Below are 20,543 nucleotides of genomic sequence, written 5' to 3'. Positions count from 1 at the left end.
TTATTTTTTCTGTGAGTTATTATAAGTCTTCAAACAAGACAAAACGCAATCCATATGTATTTGTTTTATTTAATCAGTTTATCTATCACAAAAATTAATGGGCCTTCCTGATGATTTTCGAGATTGAGAAGAACGTACCAATGCAATTTCAGAAATCAAAAAGTGCATCCATAGCCACCAATCTAGAAACTAGCCATTCCAATGTTTTGACCTTGCGTTCCTATCTCATATTCACTCTATAATAAATTCTTTCCTTTACAATATTTTCAATGCCGTGATGCTTTTGCATGAATCATGCATGCGTATGGGTAGTTGATGACCCCTACGCTCCTATGATCGTAGCTGAATATATAAAAATAACTTACTACATATTTTTACTTGAAAATTGGCTTTTTACCATTTTTCCCATTATAATTCTCTTAATTATTGTCACCTTGTCGTTGACTTATCCAAATTTTGCACTACTCGATTGCATGATTCATGTTTTCTTAAGCTTCTTGTCCAGGAATTCGTTGTCAGTTAATCAAAAACAAAAAGGGTTCAAAAGCGTGCACGTGCTTTGATAAAGGCAAGAAATTGTGTTGGATTTGTTTCAGCTAATAAAAAAAAAAGGTCAAAAGCAAGGAAACCGTGGAATTGCCAGACAAGTCAACCGATGACCTGGTCAAGCCACGACAACTAAAATTGCCTGAGCCGATTTCAAGTCAACTCAGCTAGGTTTGGGTCACACCAGCTATGCGAGTTTTAACCTATACTCAACGTTCCCCGAATCTTCTTGTCAACCAAAATATGTAAAACAAAAGCAAAAACAGTAATGTCACAATGAATATTATTGGTAAAAAAAAAGTATATCTTAAGATAAATTACAAATAAATAAATACGCTATAAATAGATGTAGATTCCCTTAAAGATTCACTAGAAACTACATTACGTATCGATGCTGTACTTTCCCAACTCCGTGCATGGTCTGTATGCCTGCAAATGAACATCAGGAAAAGTCCAAATCTCTGGAGGTCATTAACTAATTTCCTCTGAATCTTTGTCGGAATCTGACCATTTAGGTTGCTGGGTTTCTCCCGCTTCTATGCTGGTTTTTTGTCAAACATTGAATCACTTATCCATTAAGATTATCTGAATAAGATTGCCCTGTTAAATTTGGTACAGGCTTTGGATAAAACTTTTATGGTTCTTCCAATGTTTGTGATTTCTATAGAGTTTCAGCGAGTATTAAGCTCAAGCGGGGAACAGTAATCTGTGCACACAGGACGTCGAAACCTGATAAATATATAAGCTTTGGACATATCTATTCTCTCCTCAGACCCCTATTACTTCAATTATCAGCATAGTAGTTACCTGCCATGAGAGATTCCTGTGTGTTTGTGTATTTCATATGATGAATTGGAACATAAATCTAACGTTTGATAAAGCAAATTCAGAGTTTTGATTTGGTAACTTTCTTCCCGGCATGACATGCTTTATTTTCTCTTTACTAGATATAGAATGGCAAGCCGGTGGCCAGGTACATCATTAGGGGAAAGACAGAAAATAATCCCCTTTGAGTAAGCAACATGCTGAATGTTTATCCTTACCTGACGATCACTTGCAGCTCCAGTTAGTCAAAAGGTCATGGTCACTGCCTGCTTCATCCAGCTCACATTCAGTTGCACAGAAAATATATAACTATTTATTACATAATAAGCCGATGACAAGTAGCTCTCAACTGACTGGTGGTGCAAGGCAGACTGGTTCCGGAGCCACCTCAGCTAAAGAGTGCCCATTGCCAACGCTTTGGAGTTTATCATCAAATCCCCATAAATTGGCAGATTTGATATCATCCTGGATCATTTGCTTGGAGAATTCTTCATGGTTGTACTGCAATACAGCCCTTCCTCCAAACTCAGTTGGCAGATTTTCCTCATCAAAATATGATCTCATGAGCTCCACGCTGTCTTTATTCTTGGGGTACACAAACTTCACCTTTTGGAAGGTTTTAGCATCCAGAAAATACTTAACAATCTGCAGAAATGAAAGCAATGCAAGTTGGTTAATTTCTGTTAATAGATCAAATCAGCATTAGCAGTAACTTATAATGCTAATGCTAATGCAATACACTAACGTGATGTCATTTAGCTTTGCAAACCTCATTCTTCACATTGTTTAAACCATTCTTAAACACAACAACTCATAGTAGAAGTCAAGAGACATTCAGCGCACTCAGTTAAGAATCAGAATGTGGTTACGACCGGGTAGAATTCAAACCTTCCAGAATGCTTCAAAAATTCTTGGAGGATTGTAGAGAAACGCTATAGCTAGCCTCTCAGGGTAGTGGTTTTGTAATACATTAATAGTGTCACGAGCAGACTTGATGGGCACGCTAGTGCTCAATGTCCATCCAGTGAAGTCTATCAACCATGCCATCTGTTCTTGACCCTCTGGAAGGTTTAGGATAGCATTCTCTATCAGATACACCAAATGGCGGAACTGATTGTCCAATGATGTGGTGTTCTACAACATTTTTTACCATGTTAGTTTCCAAAATTTACAATAATTCAAAGATTTAGTTTTGAATTACTTAAACCAATTACCTGCTTTCCTGGTCGTAATATAAGAACAGTCCTACCATGTCGGTCATGAAAATTTGCTCTGTATACTTTTCCGGTCTCACCTTCTACTGCGACTTCATGCTGACAACAAAACGATTGATGTGGTTAGGTAAAAATTAATCTCAATAACTTATAGAGGAGCTATTTATTATAATTATATCACTTAGCCACCGTCATTAACCCTATTTTATGAACATTAAAAGGAAGAAAAATATGAAACACAACTTAGTAACTCACCCAACGTATTTCCTCAGGCTTATAAATTGATCTCCATTTGATTGTCTCTTCCAGCATTTTCTTTGATTTGTCAACATTCCAGTTTCGTGCTTCCATGTATCTCCTCAAGCAGGCATCAGTGCAATAGTTCAAACAGCGCCCAGATAGTGGTGGCAGTGAAGCTCTAAGCTCCTTGACCTGCTTTTATTTTTATGTAAAAGCAAATATTAACCAAAAAGTGATCACAATCTAGAGACAGACTAAAACAAATTTTAACAGATACTATTAGTAGGTAGATCACATATTTACTGGTGCAAGATTTCTCAACATAAGGAGCAGCAAAAGGAGATCTCAGTAGACAACAGAAAGGTTTTGCCATAGTTAAATATAAGTTCACTAACTTCTCAGACTTTATTACCTTGGATTCATGCTGCAATGAATCATTCTCTTGGACGTGATTAGAATTGCTCCATCTACTAAACATTGTGATTAATCCTAGCAACTTAGTGCAACCTGCATAACATTGCATAGGACTTGAGACTTATTCTTCAGAATTAATCAACTAAAAAGTAAACATTGATGTGAGAATCAAGAAACAAGCCCCTGTACACCTTAATCAGACAATTAGAGTCTATGAGGAAACACAACAAACAAGCAGACATGAAATCAAGTCCAATAAAGCACCAAAAAATCACACAAAATAGGAATTAAATCAAGAACAACAACGTAATATACAATATAAAACCACAATCAAATTAAATAAAAAACTTACCAAAGGCAACAATCTTCAGGTCAAGCCGCTAGCAGAGCTGAATCATAAAAATCAGCAGTGAATTACGGGCGCAGCTATGGCATGCATAGAATTGAGATTACACTGCTTAGATGGCTGATAGTAGAACTAGATAGATGTTATAAACAAGGGCAAAAAAATATTAAAAAAAACAGATACTACAGGGTAACATGCCTTGGGAACAGAGATGAGTCCTCTGGGACATAAGCCTGAATCAGACCTGAGAAGGGCCACCTCTTTTCATATCATTCCATCATATTAGTATTATATTCTCAAAGTCATTGCCAATTTTCCACCACTAACCCGGCAAATCCATCAACTAGGCTATACTTATGGGCTATGGGGTCAATTCCTCAACAGTTACATTGACATAAAAAGTAGTAACCGTTAAAGTTGGTCACACATTTTACAAGTTAAATCAACGGAAGGGGCATGATTCAACCACTGCTAAAGTTTCCAACTATGGACGAGAAGAAAGTATACAGAGAAACAGCAGATCTCATACAAAGGGTTATTTAGAACAGAGCTTTATGATTTCGTTATTACTCATGAAATACTAACAGTCGTATAATACTTAAATTAATTGGAAAAAAAGTAACAGATGCTTTATTCTACTACACATTAATGATGGAGGAAAAAAGATAATGCCTTTCACACCAGCCTATTAAGTAAAAGGAAACACTTGGGCGGTCCTGTCCCTCACTACATAGTACCACTAGTTTGACCAAATCCTAGTGCTTGTTCCATTTACATAGTAATAATAGTTTCATTTTCTTGAAATTTCTCCTGCTTTTATATAATTTTTTGTTAAAAAAATATATAGAATTTAACTAGGATAACCCAGAAAAGCTTCTGCATTCTTAAAAATCACTACAACTAAATTGTCCAATATTCAGTAAAATCCCTGCTGCAGCTGTTTCTGTGCTAGAAAACAAATCAAACGAGAAAGAGAAAAAACAATAGAGAAAGAAACACACTAGCCACTCAAATTTCCACATATCAATATGAAAAGGTAAATAAAATGAAAGAAGAGTCGGTATAAAGAAAAGTAATAAAACAAGGGTAGTCAAAGAATTGGAAAAAGAAAAGAAAAGAAAAAACTAAGTTGCAGAGATGTTTCCCGGGCTTTAACTTCTTAACAAAAACATACCTCCTTCAGTCCTGCCTGTGAAGAAACAGAGCAAAAAGTCTCCTCTGCTTACCTCCCTCCCTCTAGAGAGAACAACAAAAAATGAAAAAAGAAAGAGCAAAAGAAAAGGGTTGATCACGAAAGTGCCATGGAATTCTACCACACAACCAGCTAGGCCAAAGAAAGACTGGAAGCGAAAGGAAAAGAGTTATAAATGACCCGATCTTGATTGGTTGCCTTTTAGATTATAGTGAGTAGGTGCCTTTGGTGGTTAGCTCCAGATATTTTGTGAAAGTTTTGCGGGAGTCGTACGGTTTTTTGTGGTTTGCTCGGTCTTTATGGCTTAGTTTTATCGGACAAAAGCTAAAGCCACATGCTGTTGACGTTTGTGAGGAAATGCAGACCTAATTTTGATACTCGATGGCACAGAAATCTTTCATTTTAGATCCAAGACACTGTAGCTTTTAACAGTGGCAGGACAGGGAAAAAGGCCAAAGAAGAAAAAAAAGGGTGGAGTAAGTAAATCCTTTTGTGTACTTTTTTGCTTCTTTCCTTTTTCTTTACACGTGAATTCAATAGTAAAATCTTGAAGGATTTGCTCTCTTCCTTCAATGGAATGAACAGGGGACAGATGGGGACACTAAATCCGTACCTGCCTTTTTAAGGTCAGGCCATGTGTTTTGTGTGAGAAGTAGTAATTTTTAGGGAATAACACCAGAAAAAAATCATTTTAGTTATATAATATAAAATTAACATTGGGTTCACAACATTTCTAAGTAGTTACGTTAGTAAAATTATGTAGCGTTTTGGCATACTTTTACTATAAAAAAAAAAGAATAAAACTTGGTCAACAAAAAGAAAGTCGACAATTAGAGAGAAACAACGTCAACCATTATAGTGGACAAAATGGAGAAAAGAAACAGAAAAACCAAGAGTGAACAGGAAATGACAACAGAAAATGGTGTTTTAGGATTTAAAAATGGATTGTCGGCCGCCAGACTGATGGCATCCAGAAGAAAGTTAAGTGCTGAAAACTGCTCCTAGGCAAAGTCCCCAGAAACATGTGGCATGCTGCAAATCTTCAAGTAGACTGATAGTGCATGCCTGACTTTTCCAATTGATTTTCCATGCCATTCTAGAAGTACCTCCTTGTCACCAAAATTCTCAATTGTCGTTTTGCAATTATTAATTTCTACCAGAATTTCAGATTTATAAGTGTTAAGTATTTCAGATTAATTTAACCTTAAGTTAAGATTTAAATGCACATTTTGTAATTGTTTCCAAGTCTATATATCAAATTTTACATGACCACAAAAAGAAGAGGTCGAGATTTTATCGTAAATAAATAAACTTACTTGTGTCGGTCAAATGATGGAGAAAGCGGGGCCCGGAAAAGGCTTGATGAACCCGGTGGCATTCCACGCCAGGGCTTTAGAACAAGGTGGACACGTCGAAAGAGGAATTTAAAAACAAGGCGGAAAAGCCAAGAAACACCTACCACGAAGAAAAATGAAAATATTACACAAGCAAAATCCCAAAAGTTGAAAGAAAAACGATTTGATGCTGTGGGTAAGGGTATCAGATTCCACTGGAAGGAATCACAAGGCGTGTGAGTAAGAGCTTATGCTTCCCTGGAGATACGGCCCTGCAAGGAACAGTCTAGTCCTGGAGCTTAATTCCATTCTTTGGCTACTGGCAATCCCATGCACGTTGCGAAGAATGATGCGTCCAGCACTACATAAAAGCGAATGTAACGAAAGCATCGAGAAAAAGATACAGGAGAAGAGAAGGATGGGGAGAGAGCGTATTTTTTCTACCTTGCCCCTTTTTGTTCGTCTCTGTAATCAGAGCTCTATATACTGGACTGTTGGATAAAGCTGATTCTACTTCCAAAACTCACTTTCACTACCCTTACATTTCACTGTTATACATCTTCCATTTGTTGCCATTCTTTCAATAATAGACGTAGACAGTTTTTTTAAAAAAATAATCAATATTATAACGTAAATTCTAATAAAAAATGTTAAAAATAAAAATTTTTCATAGAAATTTGTATAGTGTTAATTATAGATAAAAGCAATCATTAACAGATATAAAATTTATATCATGTCATATTTACCATTTGCGGTCATTGAAATGGTAGGCTAGCACTGTCGCCGATCTGGCAGCCAAAGGCCACATCCGATGACAGCTTTTGACTCCATCTCTTCCTCTCCTCTCTTCATCCCTACTGCCTCTCCCTATTCTTCCCAAACGTCTGCCTCCCTTACTTTTTCCAGCGTCGCCACCGGTTTTGTCGTCCCCCTCCGCCGCCATACTCTCCCTCCACCCCATCTCGTTTCGTTCCAACTCACTCTCTCTCTCTCTCTCTCTCTCTCAAAATTTTAAAACAAAAAAATAAATCAAAACAAATTTGAAAGGTTAGAAATTTGTATCCAACTTGCTCGAATATATTACCACGGGGCATCACATTTCCTGATCATTGATAAATAACAGGCTCAGCAGCAGCGCAACAAAGAGTTAAAAATCCTTCAATAACTTTCAAGATTTAGAACTACCATGGATCCAGGTGGACTCGAACCACCACCCTCCCAAACCTGAACGTTTGAGCGCTCTACCAATTTTGAGCTTTTGGATCCACATCAGGGACGGTTCTAATTCCATCAATCTTATTACCTTTCTTTCTCAACCACTCCACTCCCCGTTTTGTTTAATACTACTTATAAGCCTAAGAATACTTGCCTTCACAAACCACCACCAGAGATTTGCTGCCCTTCATCCCTTTTTTTTAAAGCAAAAATGAATATCTTTTTAACTTTTTTAACTCTGTAAACCAGTTCAATATTGCCAGGTGTCAACTTTACCAAATTAAATTAGGATTTCAATTCATAATTAACGGAACCCAGAACAAACAGTACGAGCCTACCTGTAAAATTTCCACAATGACATAATTTAATCTTTCCTTATTACTCCATGTTCACTCTTATCGCCACTTCATCTTAACCAACGAAAATACCAATGCGTTCAAGAAAAATGCCTTTGCATAATGACTATTGAAAACTGAAAAGCTAGTATCATAAAATACCTGAAAGAAAGAACAAATGAAGCAGGGAATTATAGGATAAAAATTAGAAGCAAAAAAATGGCCGGAACACGAAATAGAGAATTACCAACCTAACAAATCTAAGAACATCACTCATCGTACAGAAGCTAAAAAACTAACAAAAAAATGGCTATACCTCTCAATTAAAAGAAACTTAATCCAAGCATGCAGAAGATTTGGAGATCATCAAAAACTTATCATAGTTCTCAGTGACTCGTTTAAAAGAAACAGAATCAAAGCATCAAATAATAGAGAGAAGGTATGGAGAGCTATTGGAATGAACTCTGGTAATATCATTGGAGTGACACAAGGCCAGAAAGAGTTTCGTTCTGCAGGAATCCTGAAATAAATTTTCTTCTGCAATTTCATGCTAAAATCCCTGCCAAGATTAGGCAAAATGTAGCATTTTAACTGAAACGCAAGTGTAAACAGACTTTTATATCCCCAATCAAGTTCGCAAAGTTGTAAAGCAAAATAAAAACTATTCACAGAAACTTTTTCAAATATTCATTCAGATTTAAAGGTTCAATGCTTCTATATGCATGCAAACTCAATAATGAAAACGCCATTGCCATAATGAAAGTATCGGATAAAGATTTCTTCGCCTACTTTTTGACAGCTCTAGCAATTATCTGTAACAGAAAACAGCTACATTTGCTAAAAAAAAACCGCAAAGTGAACACCTGCCAAAATGATTGAAGGAGTAAATGTTACCGCATACGGTGCTTAATGTGACTGACTAAAGCTCTCCAGGGAGTAAATTCCAAAAGAGTTAAAACATAGACCTGCAAATCCAACAAGTTAATAGGCAAGCCATCAAAGAGAAAACACTACAACTGATGTACATGCAGTAAAGATCCAAAAAACAGCTTACCTTCCACAATGGATTAGAAAGCATGAGACTCCAAAAACATCTATAAATATAAGGTGCTCGACCATGAAGCCAAGTTGCTATCAGTAAGATCTTGACATCAGCCTCAAATAGAAAGGATACCATAACTTTTGATCAATGAAAAGGCATCTCATTTGGTGAATTTAAACATAATCATGCCAAGCAATGCTACAACAAAAAAGAACTCAACCCTCCATACATTTTACAAGAGACCAATCACCACTTCTCTTGAAGCAAATTACAGCAAACTCTGGACAGCAAGCTAATATCAAATCAAAGGACAGCAACCACAGGCTCAATAGCATCAACATAAACTTCAATCCCATAATTCTAGGGGATGTTATTGAGCTTTTATTGCCAATCATATAAATGACAGCATGTGAAATGTATGACAAAATTTTACACTGAGGGCAAGATTAATATGTGCTCAGTATAAATTAGATTAAACTCAATTCTTTCATGGAGTATAAAATGGCATTAAATAAATGGTATATCATATCAGAACCAGGCACAGGGAATTAGACACAATGTTATTATAACAGAACTAACATAAAAGTGAGGAATTGAACCTTTTAGGTTGAAATTGCAATTAAGGAATACACCTTACTAGTTGCAATCACAATCATCGAAGACCATTCGTTCTCCAGATTAGAATTCTGCTTCAGTCGATCAAATGGGCTTGCTTTATTATCTTATTTGCTTTGATTGGGAGTAGCATCGCACGATTGGCATAAATCACAAATAAGCAATCAAAGATGCAGGAGAAAATTAAGAAAAAAAAAAAACAAAAGAGACAAGACACAGGGGGAGAGCCGGGGGGAAAAATAACTAAATAAAAATATTATCTCCCGTGCCATCTCCCCCCTAAAAAAACCAAGAAAATTAAAATTTTATTAGGGTTTTTGACCTGCCATGCAAGCGCACCTGTCAGGGCAAAGGTCGGATAACACAAAACAATCACTCGGTTTCTTTTCCCTCACGATTTGTTCACCTATCTCTTCTCAGCACACAATTTTTCCTCACCCTCGATTCTTTCAACTCATAACAATGGCTAACTCATCAGTCTACAATCCGGAGGTCCATATATCAGGACAATGACTAGCTCATCAGTCTACAATAAGGAGATCGATAAAATAGAACAGAAGCTAGATCAACAAATAAATCAAACGCTAACAAAAAATACAGCAAACTCTTGTAGATTGTTCTTGCTCCGAAAATACTAGCGCATTCACCGCCATAATCTTCGTTCAGATACAAAGCATCAAACAGATTGCTGCATGCAACAGTTTATAAAATTCGATCGATAAATCAGTCCTTTAATTTCCAAATCTTAAAACCGATCTGAACGATGTTTCCGAATCTAAAAACGCCGGAGGAACCAGAACATAGTCAACAAAGATAACGATTCAATCTTAATACCGCTACAGAGATCCAAAGATTCATTTCAGAGTTCGATAACATGATATATTAGCCTTTTCAGAGAGGAAACAACTCGAACTTAGCTAAATCAGGACAAGCAACCTTCAAAAGAAAGAGCGAAATTCTAGCTTAGTTAATCTATCAACCGAACAAACGAGCTAGCAATTCTTATAGAAAATCAGCCGACTTACCTCAGTTGATCGCTGAAAAGAAATCGATTCATATAATCGTCAGATGGAGGGAAAAATGACGAGGAAAAAGGACGGAAAGAAATCACGGATTTGATCCAAACAGGTAAGGCCATGACAAAAGACGAAGATCCTCAACGGCTTGAAGATTTGGAATGAATTGCCAGAGGCGACAACGGGAGAAGGGGATCTGGAAAACGTGGCGCCACAAGTGTTATAAATAGAGGTGCGAGATATTTCTGGAACGGAATTAGGCTTACAAACGGCTTCGCTTGTTTTGTGGTTGATGAGATCAACGGTTGGATTTGTGCGATACTTTTTCCCGGGGTCTGAGGAATAGCTCATGATACTAACGGCTCTGGATAGCGGAGAAGGTTCTCGAGGCGAGGCCTTGATGGCGACTTTGCACTGCCACGTGCCTTTGGTCAACGTTATATCATTTGGGCTAATAGGCCAAAATAGGCCCAAACCTGGGTTATAGATACCATTAGGCCTGCAAGGGACTAAGCCCAATGACGGGTATGGGTTGCTCCTATTTGATTGGACTGAACTCTATTAGGTTAACACATAAATACCATAAGCGACTCAACCAAAATAAATACGTTATCAAATTATCTAATCTATCATTATATATCACAAATTTCATATCGATTTTTATAAATAAATGTCTTACTTCACCTAACAAATATATTTTTTATTAAAAATATAAATCCATAACAAGTGATATCAAAACTTTCATAAGAGATACTATAATCGAAACACATCCAAATCAAAACAAAATCGAGATAGACTTGAACCAAGTTAAGTAGCCCCAAGAAAAATACTAAGATTGAAATAGACCTGAATCAAGATAAAAATCAAGATAGATCCAAAGCAAGGTGAGTAATCTCCATGAGAGATACTATAACTGAGATAAAGTCAAACTAAAGTGAATTTCTCTCTTCTAATCAATGCAGTAACGATGTCATTGATTTGACATAAATAAAAAAAAAAAGATGAATTCTAAATTTATAAATAAAAATCTTCTTTTACATAATAAGTTTATTTTTTAAATAAAAAATATAAATTCATAATCAAATGACTAGTTTTGGACTATCCATAATTTAAACAAGATAATTATTTTCCGTTTTATCTAAAAGTATTAGAAACAATTAAGTCCAAAGGTTGAGTGATAGAAATTTCACAATTTAAACCAAGGTACCTTCGAATTGAATTGATTGGTACACTCCCTGATCCAATAAGGAATTCTCCTAAAATTCCATATGAAGCTATTTCTTATGGTAGACCACAAAATAACATAGAATACCCTTCGGCTGTCCTAAATATCTTTTCTAAAATCAAATGGGTGGCACATACTTGTCCAGTAGTCAGCAGTAGTTAGCTCAAGAAAAAGACCTAAAAATAGAAAAATAAGGTACTTCCACGACACATCATAAATTTAATGTGTTTGTTTAGAAACCCAATCACAATTCATTTGTTTTTTTGCAGCCTTGGAACGAACTTTGTTTAACTAAAATGGAGTTTTAGTCTTGCAAATTTGCAATCCCCCCGTTTTGTTTCATCACTAAGATTGATTACTTGACACCTCTTCCCCACCCAATTCTTGCTTCTTTGGTTAATGGTGGGGTCAGTTTAAAGCTCCCAAAAGACCGCTTCCCCACTAATTCTCACTTATCAGATCCCCCTTTCAAAGGCCTGCCATTCCTATCTAACCTTAATTTTGTTCTCTTATTTGCAACTAAAAAATATCAATCAAATGGACTGCTTCACAACTTTGTAATTTTGGAGTTCAAGGAAACAATGAAGATAGGGAAAGAATGGAAAGATGGGGACCTAGCTTTTCCTTTTAGAATTCTAAGTTACTCCACCAGATCAGTGTCTGAAAGCTGGGATATGTTCCCATAATTGACATGTGCCAATGGGCAATGCTGCCTATAGACCACAGTTTGAATCGTCATGAATACATAGATGAAAGGAAAATGCAAAGGTTTTTCAGGTGGCTGGAGGGAATCAAGAGGGAGTGAGAGAAAATAGAAGGGAAAGATGCTGGTAAAGAAGGCTTGGGATGGAAGCCCTTCCATTGAAACTTCTGCCATTGCTTGGATTAGAATCAAAGTCAGGACACTCGTGATGTTACAGAGACCCTCTAGAGAGAGAAAGAAAGCTAACGTTCACGTCAACCAATCTAAGATAAATTTTCAAACTCCATTTTATTGCTACGAGACTAGACTTCCCAACTTACCCAACTCTGAAAGAACCCTCCCAACTAGAAAAAGAAACAAAAACATTCATGTTCCCACCTCTTATCTGTGAAAAAGTAATGGACAAAACACAATGCAAAGAAATTCTATCTTTATTCTGGCTTAAAGAGAGTTGAAGATACCTTGCTCGAATTGAGAGTGTAACATGGCCAAGAGATCAGATTTTGCACAGAAGCTGTTAGATGACCTCCGGTTGCGGAAGGAGCGGATGGCTGCATCTCAGAACTCAAAGGGTACAAATCCAATGGTTGCAGGTGAGCATTTCCTGAACTCTCTGCAATAAACACGCATGGTGGAGCATGCATCAAAGAATTCCAGTGTCCATCTTTATCAGTTAAAACCCTGTAATAAACCATTTTTGTGGATCATGTTTCTTATTGAATGACTTCGAGACATTAGAAAAGCAGGAGGCATCACTTACTAATGCACATTTCGAAGCTAATTTAATGCTAATGAACTCACACAAATACACAAATCATGCACATGCATTCAACTGTTGAAGTGTGTCATTCTAGCACCAACGACTAGCCTTTCTTCTTTCCTTCTGGAGGTACTCTTTTCCCCTGCTTTTATCTAAGAACAAGTTAAAGAACAAAGAAATTAAGTTTGAAAGCGAATAGCAATTCAATTCACTTACCTGACAAAAACCAGCCACGTGATTAAGCAATTATCCTTCTCTCTTGTAGACGTTGATAGAGGAAGCTCAAAGAGTGTAAAATCTGTTGAACTTTTCTTTTAAGGGCAATCTGGATTTGTCTGGTATAGGTTATACAGCATTGCTTCTTCACTCTGCTACCCTCTTCCAGACTAATCATCTCCAGCTATTTTTTGGAAACATGGCACGTAAAAGTCAAACGTAAAAGATGAGAGAACTGTTTACTTCGTATAAGAACAGAAAGGAAAGAATTTCGAGATGACTTTATGTTTAATTGAATTAAACGGGGTAGGGGGGGTAAGACATAGACAGGTGATATCTGAAGGCAAAACACAGATTTTCTTTTAAATATGGTTACTCCAGGAGAACTTTCATCAGTTTGGTGATGTTTAAGTAATTAAACCTGTATAAGGCTAGACTCTTGATAACAGAGCTTTAGCTAGCTAGCAAAGTCCCCATCAACAAGCAACTCAAATGCATAATATTCTCTGTTCCTTTTATTGCATATTTTGGCAGATGCATATGCTTACTCCAAGAGAAGTTATAAATCATCCAGGGAACCGAAACCACTCAAAACTGTAAGTTTCCAAAGCTCCAGTGGAAGTAATCAGTTCATACAACAGATTAATCAGATATCATGATTTCATCTAGCTAAAATGTTTGGTTTCCTGCAGACTGGTTTTAGAGCTGGAAGTGCACAAAACAGGTCTAGTGGGGGCAGTAAATTAGTAACCACTGGGCAGGTATCAAATCAGATTGTTCCTTTTGGGAGTGGCCAGAAGTCACAACAAATAGGAGGTCTGTCAATGGCCCTTGCTTTTGCACTTGAAAATGGAGGAAAACTAAGCAGAACAGATTCTTCAGGCAATAGCTCAGTGTTCAGTTTTCTGCATAACATTGGTAGGAGACAGATGGATTATGGGAAGATGGAAAGAAGAAACAGTGTAGTAAGTAGGCATCAACCTTCAAGTAGCCAACTCCCTACTCTCTCTCATCTCCATATCGAAGAAATATCAAGGGGTGCACAAAAGTTAAATCAGATCCTCCGAGCCTGCTCTAACGGCCTTAACTTCGACAGATATTCAATAGAAATTGGGCGGGAACTATTGAAAGGAGCAATGGATTTGGAGGAGTCTCTAAGGATGCTTGTAAACATGCAGGAAGCTTCAGAGTACTTAACAACGCCACAGAGAAAAAGTCGGATAACATTGCTAGAGGAGGAGGAGGAGGATGAGAACACTGTCAGAATAGCTGATCAGAAGCAATTGGATAGGCCGACGTTTTCTTTTGACAGACCATCAAGGAACTATAATGACATTCAAGAAGTTGCAAGAACTGATCTCAAGCTGAGGCTGGCAGCTCTTACTTACTCTCCAGAGGTTACTAATTCCAAGCATGAGAAGAAAGTTCTAGCTGTCTCAAATTCACATTCTCACAAGCGATCTGTTAGCTATGGTCCAGACATTAAAAATCTCACTGCATTCTCAGAACAGAATCACTCAAGTTCATTGCCGTCCAAACAAGAAAAGTCGAGAATTCCAAATGTAATTGCGAAACTGATGGGGCTCAATGAACTGCCAGGAAATGTAGATTCAAGGGTTACCTCACAGAAGGAGTCTGGAAAGCAAAAGGTAGAAGGGGTGATCACGAAGAAACCTGCACGGGAAACTACCAAAAAGGCTGGACAAAGGACAAATGATACTGCAAACCCCGTTCTCCCACCAGTAAAACAGAAGGTAATACTAGCCAGCAAGATTCCATTGATTCAGGATACAGTTACATCACCAGCAGGAAAAACTTTGACAACTAGAAATGGTGGCACAAGGGTTGCTGTCCACGACAAACTGCCACCTCGAAAGGACTTGGAAGACATGAAATCAGTGACAAGTTCGAGAAAGGCCAACATCACGATAGACAAACAACAAAGTGATCATGCCCAATTGAACTATAACTACGGAAGTAGAAAAGAAAATCAAGAAAAGGACAGAAAACAGGATAATATAAAGCACAGGGAACACAGGAGTGCTGAGCGAAGTGAATCCAAAGAACCAGTTTTCAAGGATGAGATGCAACAGATGATACCATATATGCATAAAAGATCAGAATCTGCACTTACACTGAAAGAAACAACAGAGTTCAGTGAAAGCATGCATCATATGGAAAACAGATATTCTAACAAGCTTCTCCTAGGCAATCAACAAAAGCTGCAAAATAATCATGGATTTCAACACGTACACATGCTCCAAAAATCTGAGCTTCAAGAGAAAAAGCGTCGAACAGAAGAGAAGGAACAACATAGTTCTAAACAGAAATTGCAGGGGAAGAAACAAAAGGGAAATGAACCAGTATCTGGTAATTTCTCCAAACCAATGTCTGGTGCAACGAATTTGCAAAACAAGCAGCCACAAATGAGCCACGCAGCAACTACTAGGACAGGCTCCACCGAATATACTGATGCAACACAATTCAATGGATTCCCAGATGGTAGGCACCAAGAAAATCCTGCCAGAGATAGAAGTTCAATAAACTTAAACTTCAAAATTAAAGATTCAATAAACAGAAAATCCAGTCAGCATTACTCTCGAGGAGATATAGAATCTGAATCAGCAAAAGCTCGTATCCTGTTTGCTGTGGATGAGAAACCACCTCAAGTTCAAACGACAATGAAGGCAAAGAGTGCCAAAGGGCACAAACTTGAGGTTCCTCGGAAGGTCGATGAAGTAATGACCAAAAAAGGTGGAAGTGTTACTAACTTGCCGAGGATGCTGAAGCATCAGAGTTCCATTTTGCAAGAGGGGAAACAGACAAGGCAGGAGAAACTTGCTATCTCAAGAGAAGCAGATCAAATGAAAGCCAGCAGGTTCGAAGAAGTGGAAACAGAGATCACTAGATCCAAAAGGTCAGTAGCAAGCCTACAACCATCAAGTGTGGCACAAGAGCTACAGAAAGCAGCTCAGAAAAATTCAATTTTGTGCAGTCCTGTAGAAGATGATAGCCAAAGCCTAAATGAATCACAAGCTTTAGCTCCAAAAGATAGGGTAAGATCACAATTACTGCAATTATTAAGCAATTATTTCAGACAAATGAAGCCACTTTCATTCTGTTTGGAGCGCATATAACTCTTTTGATCTTATGCAGTGTCAAAATACAGTGCCAATGGCTACAAATGAACAGCAAGATCAAGAACCTGATCTTGGTAGAGCCAAAGAACACACAGTTAGGAACAATGCAACTGATCTTCTACGACGTAAGTACAATTTTGCATTTTCAACTGCTTTTCTCACATTTTCCCATTACAACTCATGAAATGCTTTTTCATTTAACAAATGGTTCTATAAAGATGAGCTTACACCAACTTCTACAAATTTTAAATAGGTGTTAATGCACACACAACAACACAAGCACATATAAAAAAAAATGCATAAGATGTCCACCTCTACCATATGGAGACTGAACCATAAAAAGTTGGCTGCATGTGTATTACACCGCCCTCTTAAGGAAACCTTAATTTTCTTCTGATCTTTTCTAACAATTAAGGCCATAGGAATAGCAGCAATCCGATTTTTTCCTTTTATGTTTTTAGTAGGCTTGGTGATTTGGGAAGGGGAAGAATGAAGAAACTTATCTTCCAAAGTTCATTGTTTTTTAGGAACTCAAGAAGAGAGCACAGAAATCTCTTACACCCCACAATCACAAACCCAAAGAACTTATACATCAGAGATGCCAGAGCCACTGACAGAGAGTGAAAATCAGCTGAAGCAGATACTTATGAAAAGTCAATTATTCATGAACACAGCAGAGGCGCTTTTCAAACTCAACATTCCCATCAGCATTCTTCATGCAAACGGCCTCGACTATCACAATCAAGAGAGCAAGCTCGTTTTAGACTGTGGCTACGAAGTAATGAAAAGGAAAGGCAGAAGGCAGGAACTAAGCGTTCATCCATTCCTGAAGGTATCCATCACTTCAAAAAAAGCAAAATCCTTGGATGAATTGGTCAAGCAAATGTGTAAAGACTTTGATAAGTTGAAGTTATATGGAAGGGATGGGAGAGAAGATTCTCCCTTCGAAGACTACCTACCGAAGATGCTTGAGGCCGATGTCTACAGCAAGGAACCAGATGTGAATTGTATGTGGGATTTGGGTTGGAACTGCGTGATGTTTGCATTCCTTGAGAAAGATGATGTTATAAGGGATGTGGAAAAGTATGTGCTTAATGGACTCCTAGATGAGATTACCAGAGATCTTTTCAAAGGCATAAGTGCTTCAGTTAAGTAGGAAAAAACCAAAAAAAAAAAAAACTATGAAACTATTTAAGCAGAGTTGGTATTATGTTACTGTTTGTATCAGTGAGCAAACTTTCCCATAGCCTTTTTTCCCCCTGTAACTACCCAAAACTGTGATTCTTACTTGCATTTCTTGCAAGTTTTCAAATATTTGCATATAATGAATGATCAATTCAGCTCTCTCTCTCTCTCTCTCTCTCTCTCTCTCTCTCTCTCTCTCTCGAAATTGTAGTTTTATCATAAAAAGAGAACATATAAAGAGCAAAATCAAAGAAAAAAGGTGTATGAACCAAAAATGGTGAAGCTTACCTGATCTTGATCTAGTACTGTCAAGGAAGAAACGCAAGATCAAATCCGACATCTGCTCCAAAACTTCAAAAATTTTAACGTAAATTTTCGAAGAATCAGCAGAGCACCGAAGTCCTTCGTCAATGAATGTTTCGACTAGGAATTGCGAGAAGCCGAGAATTGATTAATGCTTCGGTTGTTTGCTGAAAGAATATCAACAGGTAGGGACGAAAATGAAAAAAAAAATCGATACCAATTAATTTCAGTTCCAATTTTGGAACCAAATCACTTGGGGAAAATGGAGGTAAATTCAAACTTTTTCCTTTTTTTTATTTTTTTGTATTCTCAGCGCGGCAAAAACAGGATTGTTACACTTTCGCTCGAGGCCTGTCCTCAAAGCTGAATGAAACCCGATCCACATGGTTGTAAATTGGGCCTGTAATTTCAACCGTAACATAAAGTCCAATATGAAAAATTTCTTTTAATCTGTTTAAAAAATAAAAAAACATAATATTTAAAAAATATTAATTATTCAAACAATTTTAAATAATTTTTTTATTTTTATTACGTTTTAATCAAATCTTTATTTTTTTATTTTAAACTAAATAAATTCTTATAACTAATAATTAACTATTTTTTATTAATCAAAATATCATTTATTATTTTATATTACATAATGTTAACGTGACATGCTAACATGTCATAATAAATAATGGTGTAATATGTTGATATAGTCATGTGAAATGCTCACTTTCTATGTTAGTGGTGCATAAGCAACATGTGAGTGTAAAAATAACAAACAATATTTTAATTAATAGTAATTAGTTAATTATTAATTATAAATATCTATTTTTTAAAATAAAAAATAAAAAAATTTAATTTTTTTTAAATAATTTTAAAATTTTTTCTAACATTATAAAATATAAAATGGTTCTAAAAATTCCACTTATATACTTTCAATAATTTTTCTTTAATAGAAAATTTTTATATTCAAATTTATTAAGGATTATGGTCACGAATTAGAGTACTATTCAACAATCCATTAGTAGTCAAACGATTTAAATTCAAATAGTCTCAATTGTTAGAGAAAGCAAGACATTGACATTGACAAGACAGAAGCTTTGCTGAACAGTATAGAGTTTTTGACCCAAACGTGTGCTTTTTTAAAGGCAAAAAAATAAAGGGGTGTATGATGACAATGGGATTTAGACCTCCACAAGGTATTTTATGTGGTAGAGAGCCTCAAATCAATAATTGCATGGATAAATCTCGAATATTATTAAGACCGAATCATTATGAGTAAATAAACTCTTAATATATCGTTCAATAATAATCTCTTAACCTCAATAGAAATATTACAAGTTAAAAATCTTTCATTTATAGTAAAAACAATACTCGTCATATGATCGATTATATTATTATTTTTTACAATAAATATGCATACGTTCACCTCCTAGTGTTGGTGAAGTAAATCTTTAACGGCTTTGATTAAATTCGAGTTTGCACACAAATGAGTTGGAAGTGAAGTAACAGCCCATACCACGACTTATTATCAACTTGGAACAGAATCTTTCTGAATCCTAAGTCCCAAGCAAGCCTTAAGGTCATGATAAATTTTTCATAACTCAACTCGATAGGTTGAGCATTTGCCCAGTTTCATCGTATAACTATTTTTTCAATTCCCTTTTGCATCTCAAATAACCTCTCCGTGATTGCTTTTTCAAAAAATCTCTGAAATGCGCCATTAAAATTAATTGCAACCCATCAAATCAGTAATGATTTCCAAGCAACGAGAATTTATTCTTTTCTTGTATTTAGCTCACTAATGGAATCTGGTACAAAAAAGGCAACATTGATCAATAGCATCATATTCCAAATTCTATTCAACCGACCCTCAATTTGCATCACTTTGCCTTCAAATGTGAACAAGTTGCGTAACCATACTTCAATATTTTTTTTGAATGGTCAAATTGCATAAATTATGATCTCCTGCATTTATCATTATGTCAAATATATATATATAAAAAAATCAAATACATGCATAGTTATAATTCTGGAAACAAGTGTCACAGTTGAAAAGATCAGCATATTGGGATTTGGTGGATTAATATATCGTACATACAGAAAACTCTTTAATAGGTATATGTATTTTATTATTAAGAAGACTAATACCTGCTCAAATAATTTGGTGGATTGGGAGGGGCAAGTAGAAAGCTTAATTTTGAGGGTTTAAAAGCTTATACTTTTCTATTAGTTATTTTCAAAGATTGCTTGTGCACCAATTATTCCACCTTCTTAAAGTTGGTTCACCTTTGTGCTTTTTCCTCCATGGACTATCAATATTGTACAATATTTATATGAGAAGCTCTTCTTTTCCAGTGCGCGCTTTGATTGAATGTGCTTTTCTTTCTCAGTTATGTTCAAAGCTCCTTTTTTTTTTGTGTGTGGGAAATGTCTTCTACCTAGAAAAGGGGTTGTTGTTTCTTAATGGAGAAGGAAAAAACTATGCAGTCTCCCTCAAAGACAGGACTGTGTTTCCAGGGCTTTAAGCATAGCTGAAAGGCTCAAAATGAAACACCATATCACTTCAGATTTTGGATAATGATTGACACTTTTTGCCTTCTGAATGTTCAGAGGACATTAAAAGAACATAATGGGCTTTAAAGAATCCAATCTGAGCTGGAATCAGCCTTTTAGGTATACCTCAGAAACT

General features: G+C 36.4%; 2 protein-coding genes across 5 annotated transcripts; one reads left to right on the top strand and one right to left on the bottom strand.

Moving 5' to 3' along the window:
- On the bottom strand, positions 1,371-6,675 carry LOC18591374 (random slug protein 5). 4 transcript variants are annotated; one of them, XM_018125853.1, is made up of 9 exons: positions 6,094-6,675; positions 4,760-4,821; positions 3,784-3,843; positions 3,592-3,628; positions 3,238-3,332; positions 2,841-3,020; positions 2,586-2,684; positions 2,260-2,505; positions 1,371-2,016 (listed from the first exon to the last, which is right to left on the bottom strand). In XM_018125853.1, the coding sequence occupies exons 5-9, from the start codon at positions 3,301-3,303 to the stop codon at positions 1,717-1,719; spliced, it is 891 nt and encodes a 296-aa protein (XP_017981342.1). In that variant the 5' UTR covers positions 3,304-3,332; positions 3,592-3,628; positions 3,784-3,843; positions 4,760-4,821; positions 6,094-6,675; the 3' UTR covers positions 1,371-1,716. The 4 variants fall into 4 exon arrangements, with proteins under 4 accessions (XP_017981342.1, XP_017981343.1, XP_017981341.1 ...); XM_018125854.1 differs by lacking the exon at positions 3,784-3,843; XM_018125852.1 differs by lacking the exon at positions 6,094-6,675 and having other exon boundaries at positions 4,760-5,075.
- LOC18591371 lies at positions 12,543-17,730 on the top strand. The gene is made up of 5 exons (XM_007017455.2): positions 12,543-12,855; positions 13,773-13,834; positions 13,931-16,294; positions 16,395-16,503; positions 16,906-17,730. The coding sequence occupies exons 1-5, from the start codon at positions 12,747-12,749 to the stop codon at positions 17,532-17,534; spliced, it is 3,273 nt and encodes a 1,090-aa protein (XP_007017517.2). The 5' UTR covers positions 12,543-12,746; the 3' UTR covers positions 17,535-17,730.

Source organism: Theobroma cacao, chromosome 8, assembly GCF_000208745.1.
Source record: "Theobroma cacao cultivar B97-61/B2 chromosome 8, Criollo_cocoa_genome_V2, whole genome shotgun sequence".
Classification (NCBI taxonomy): Eukaryota; Viridiplantae; Streptophyta; class Magnoliopsida; order Malvales; family Malvaceae; genus Theobroma; species Theobroma cacao.
This window is presented reverse-complemented; position numbering and strand designations above follow the sequence as displayed.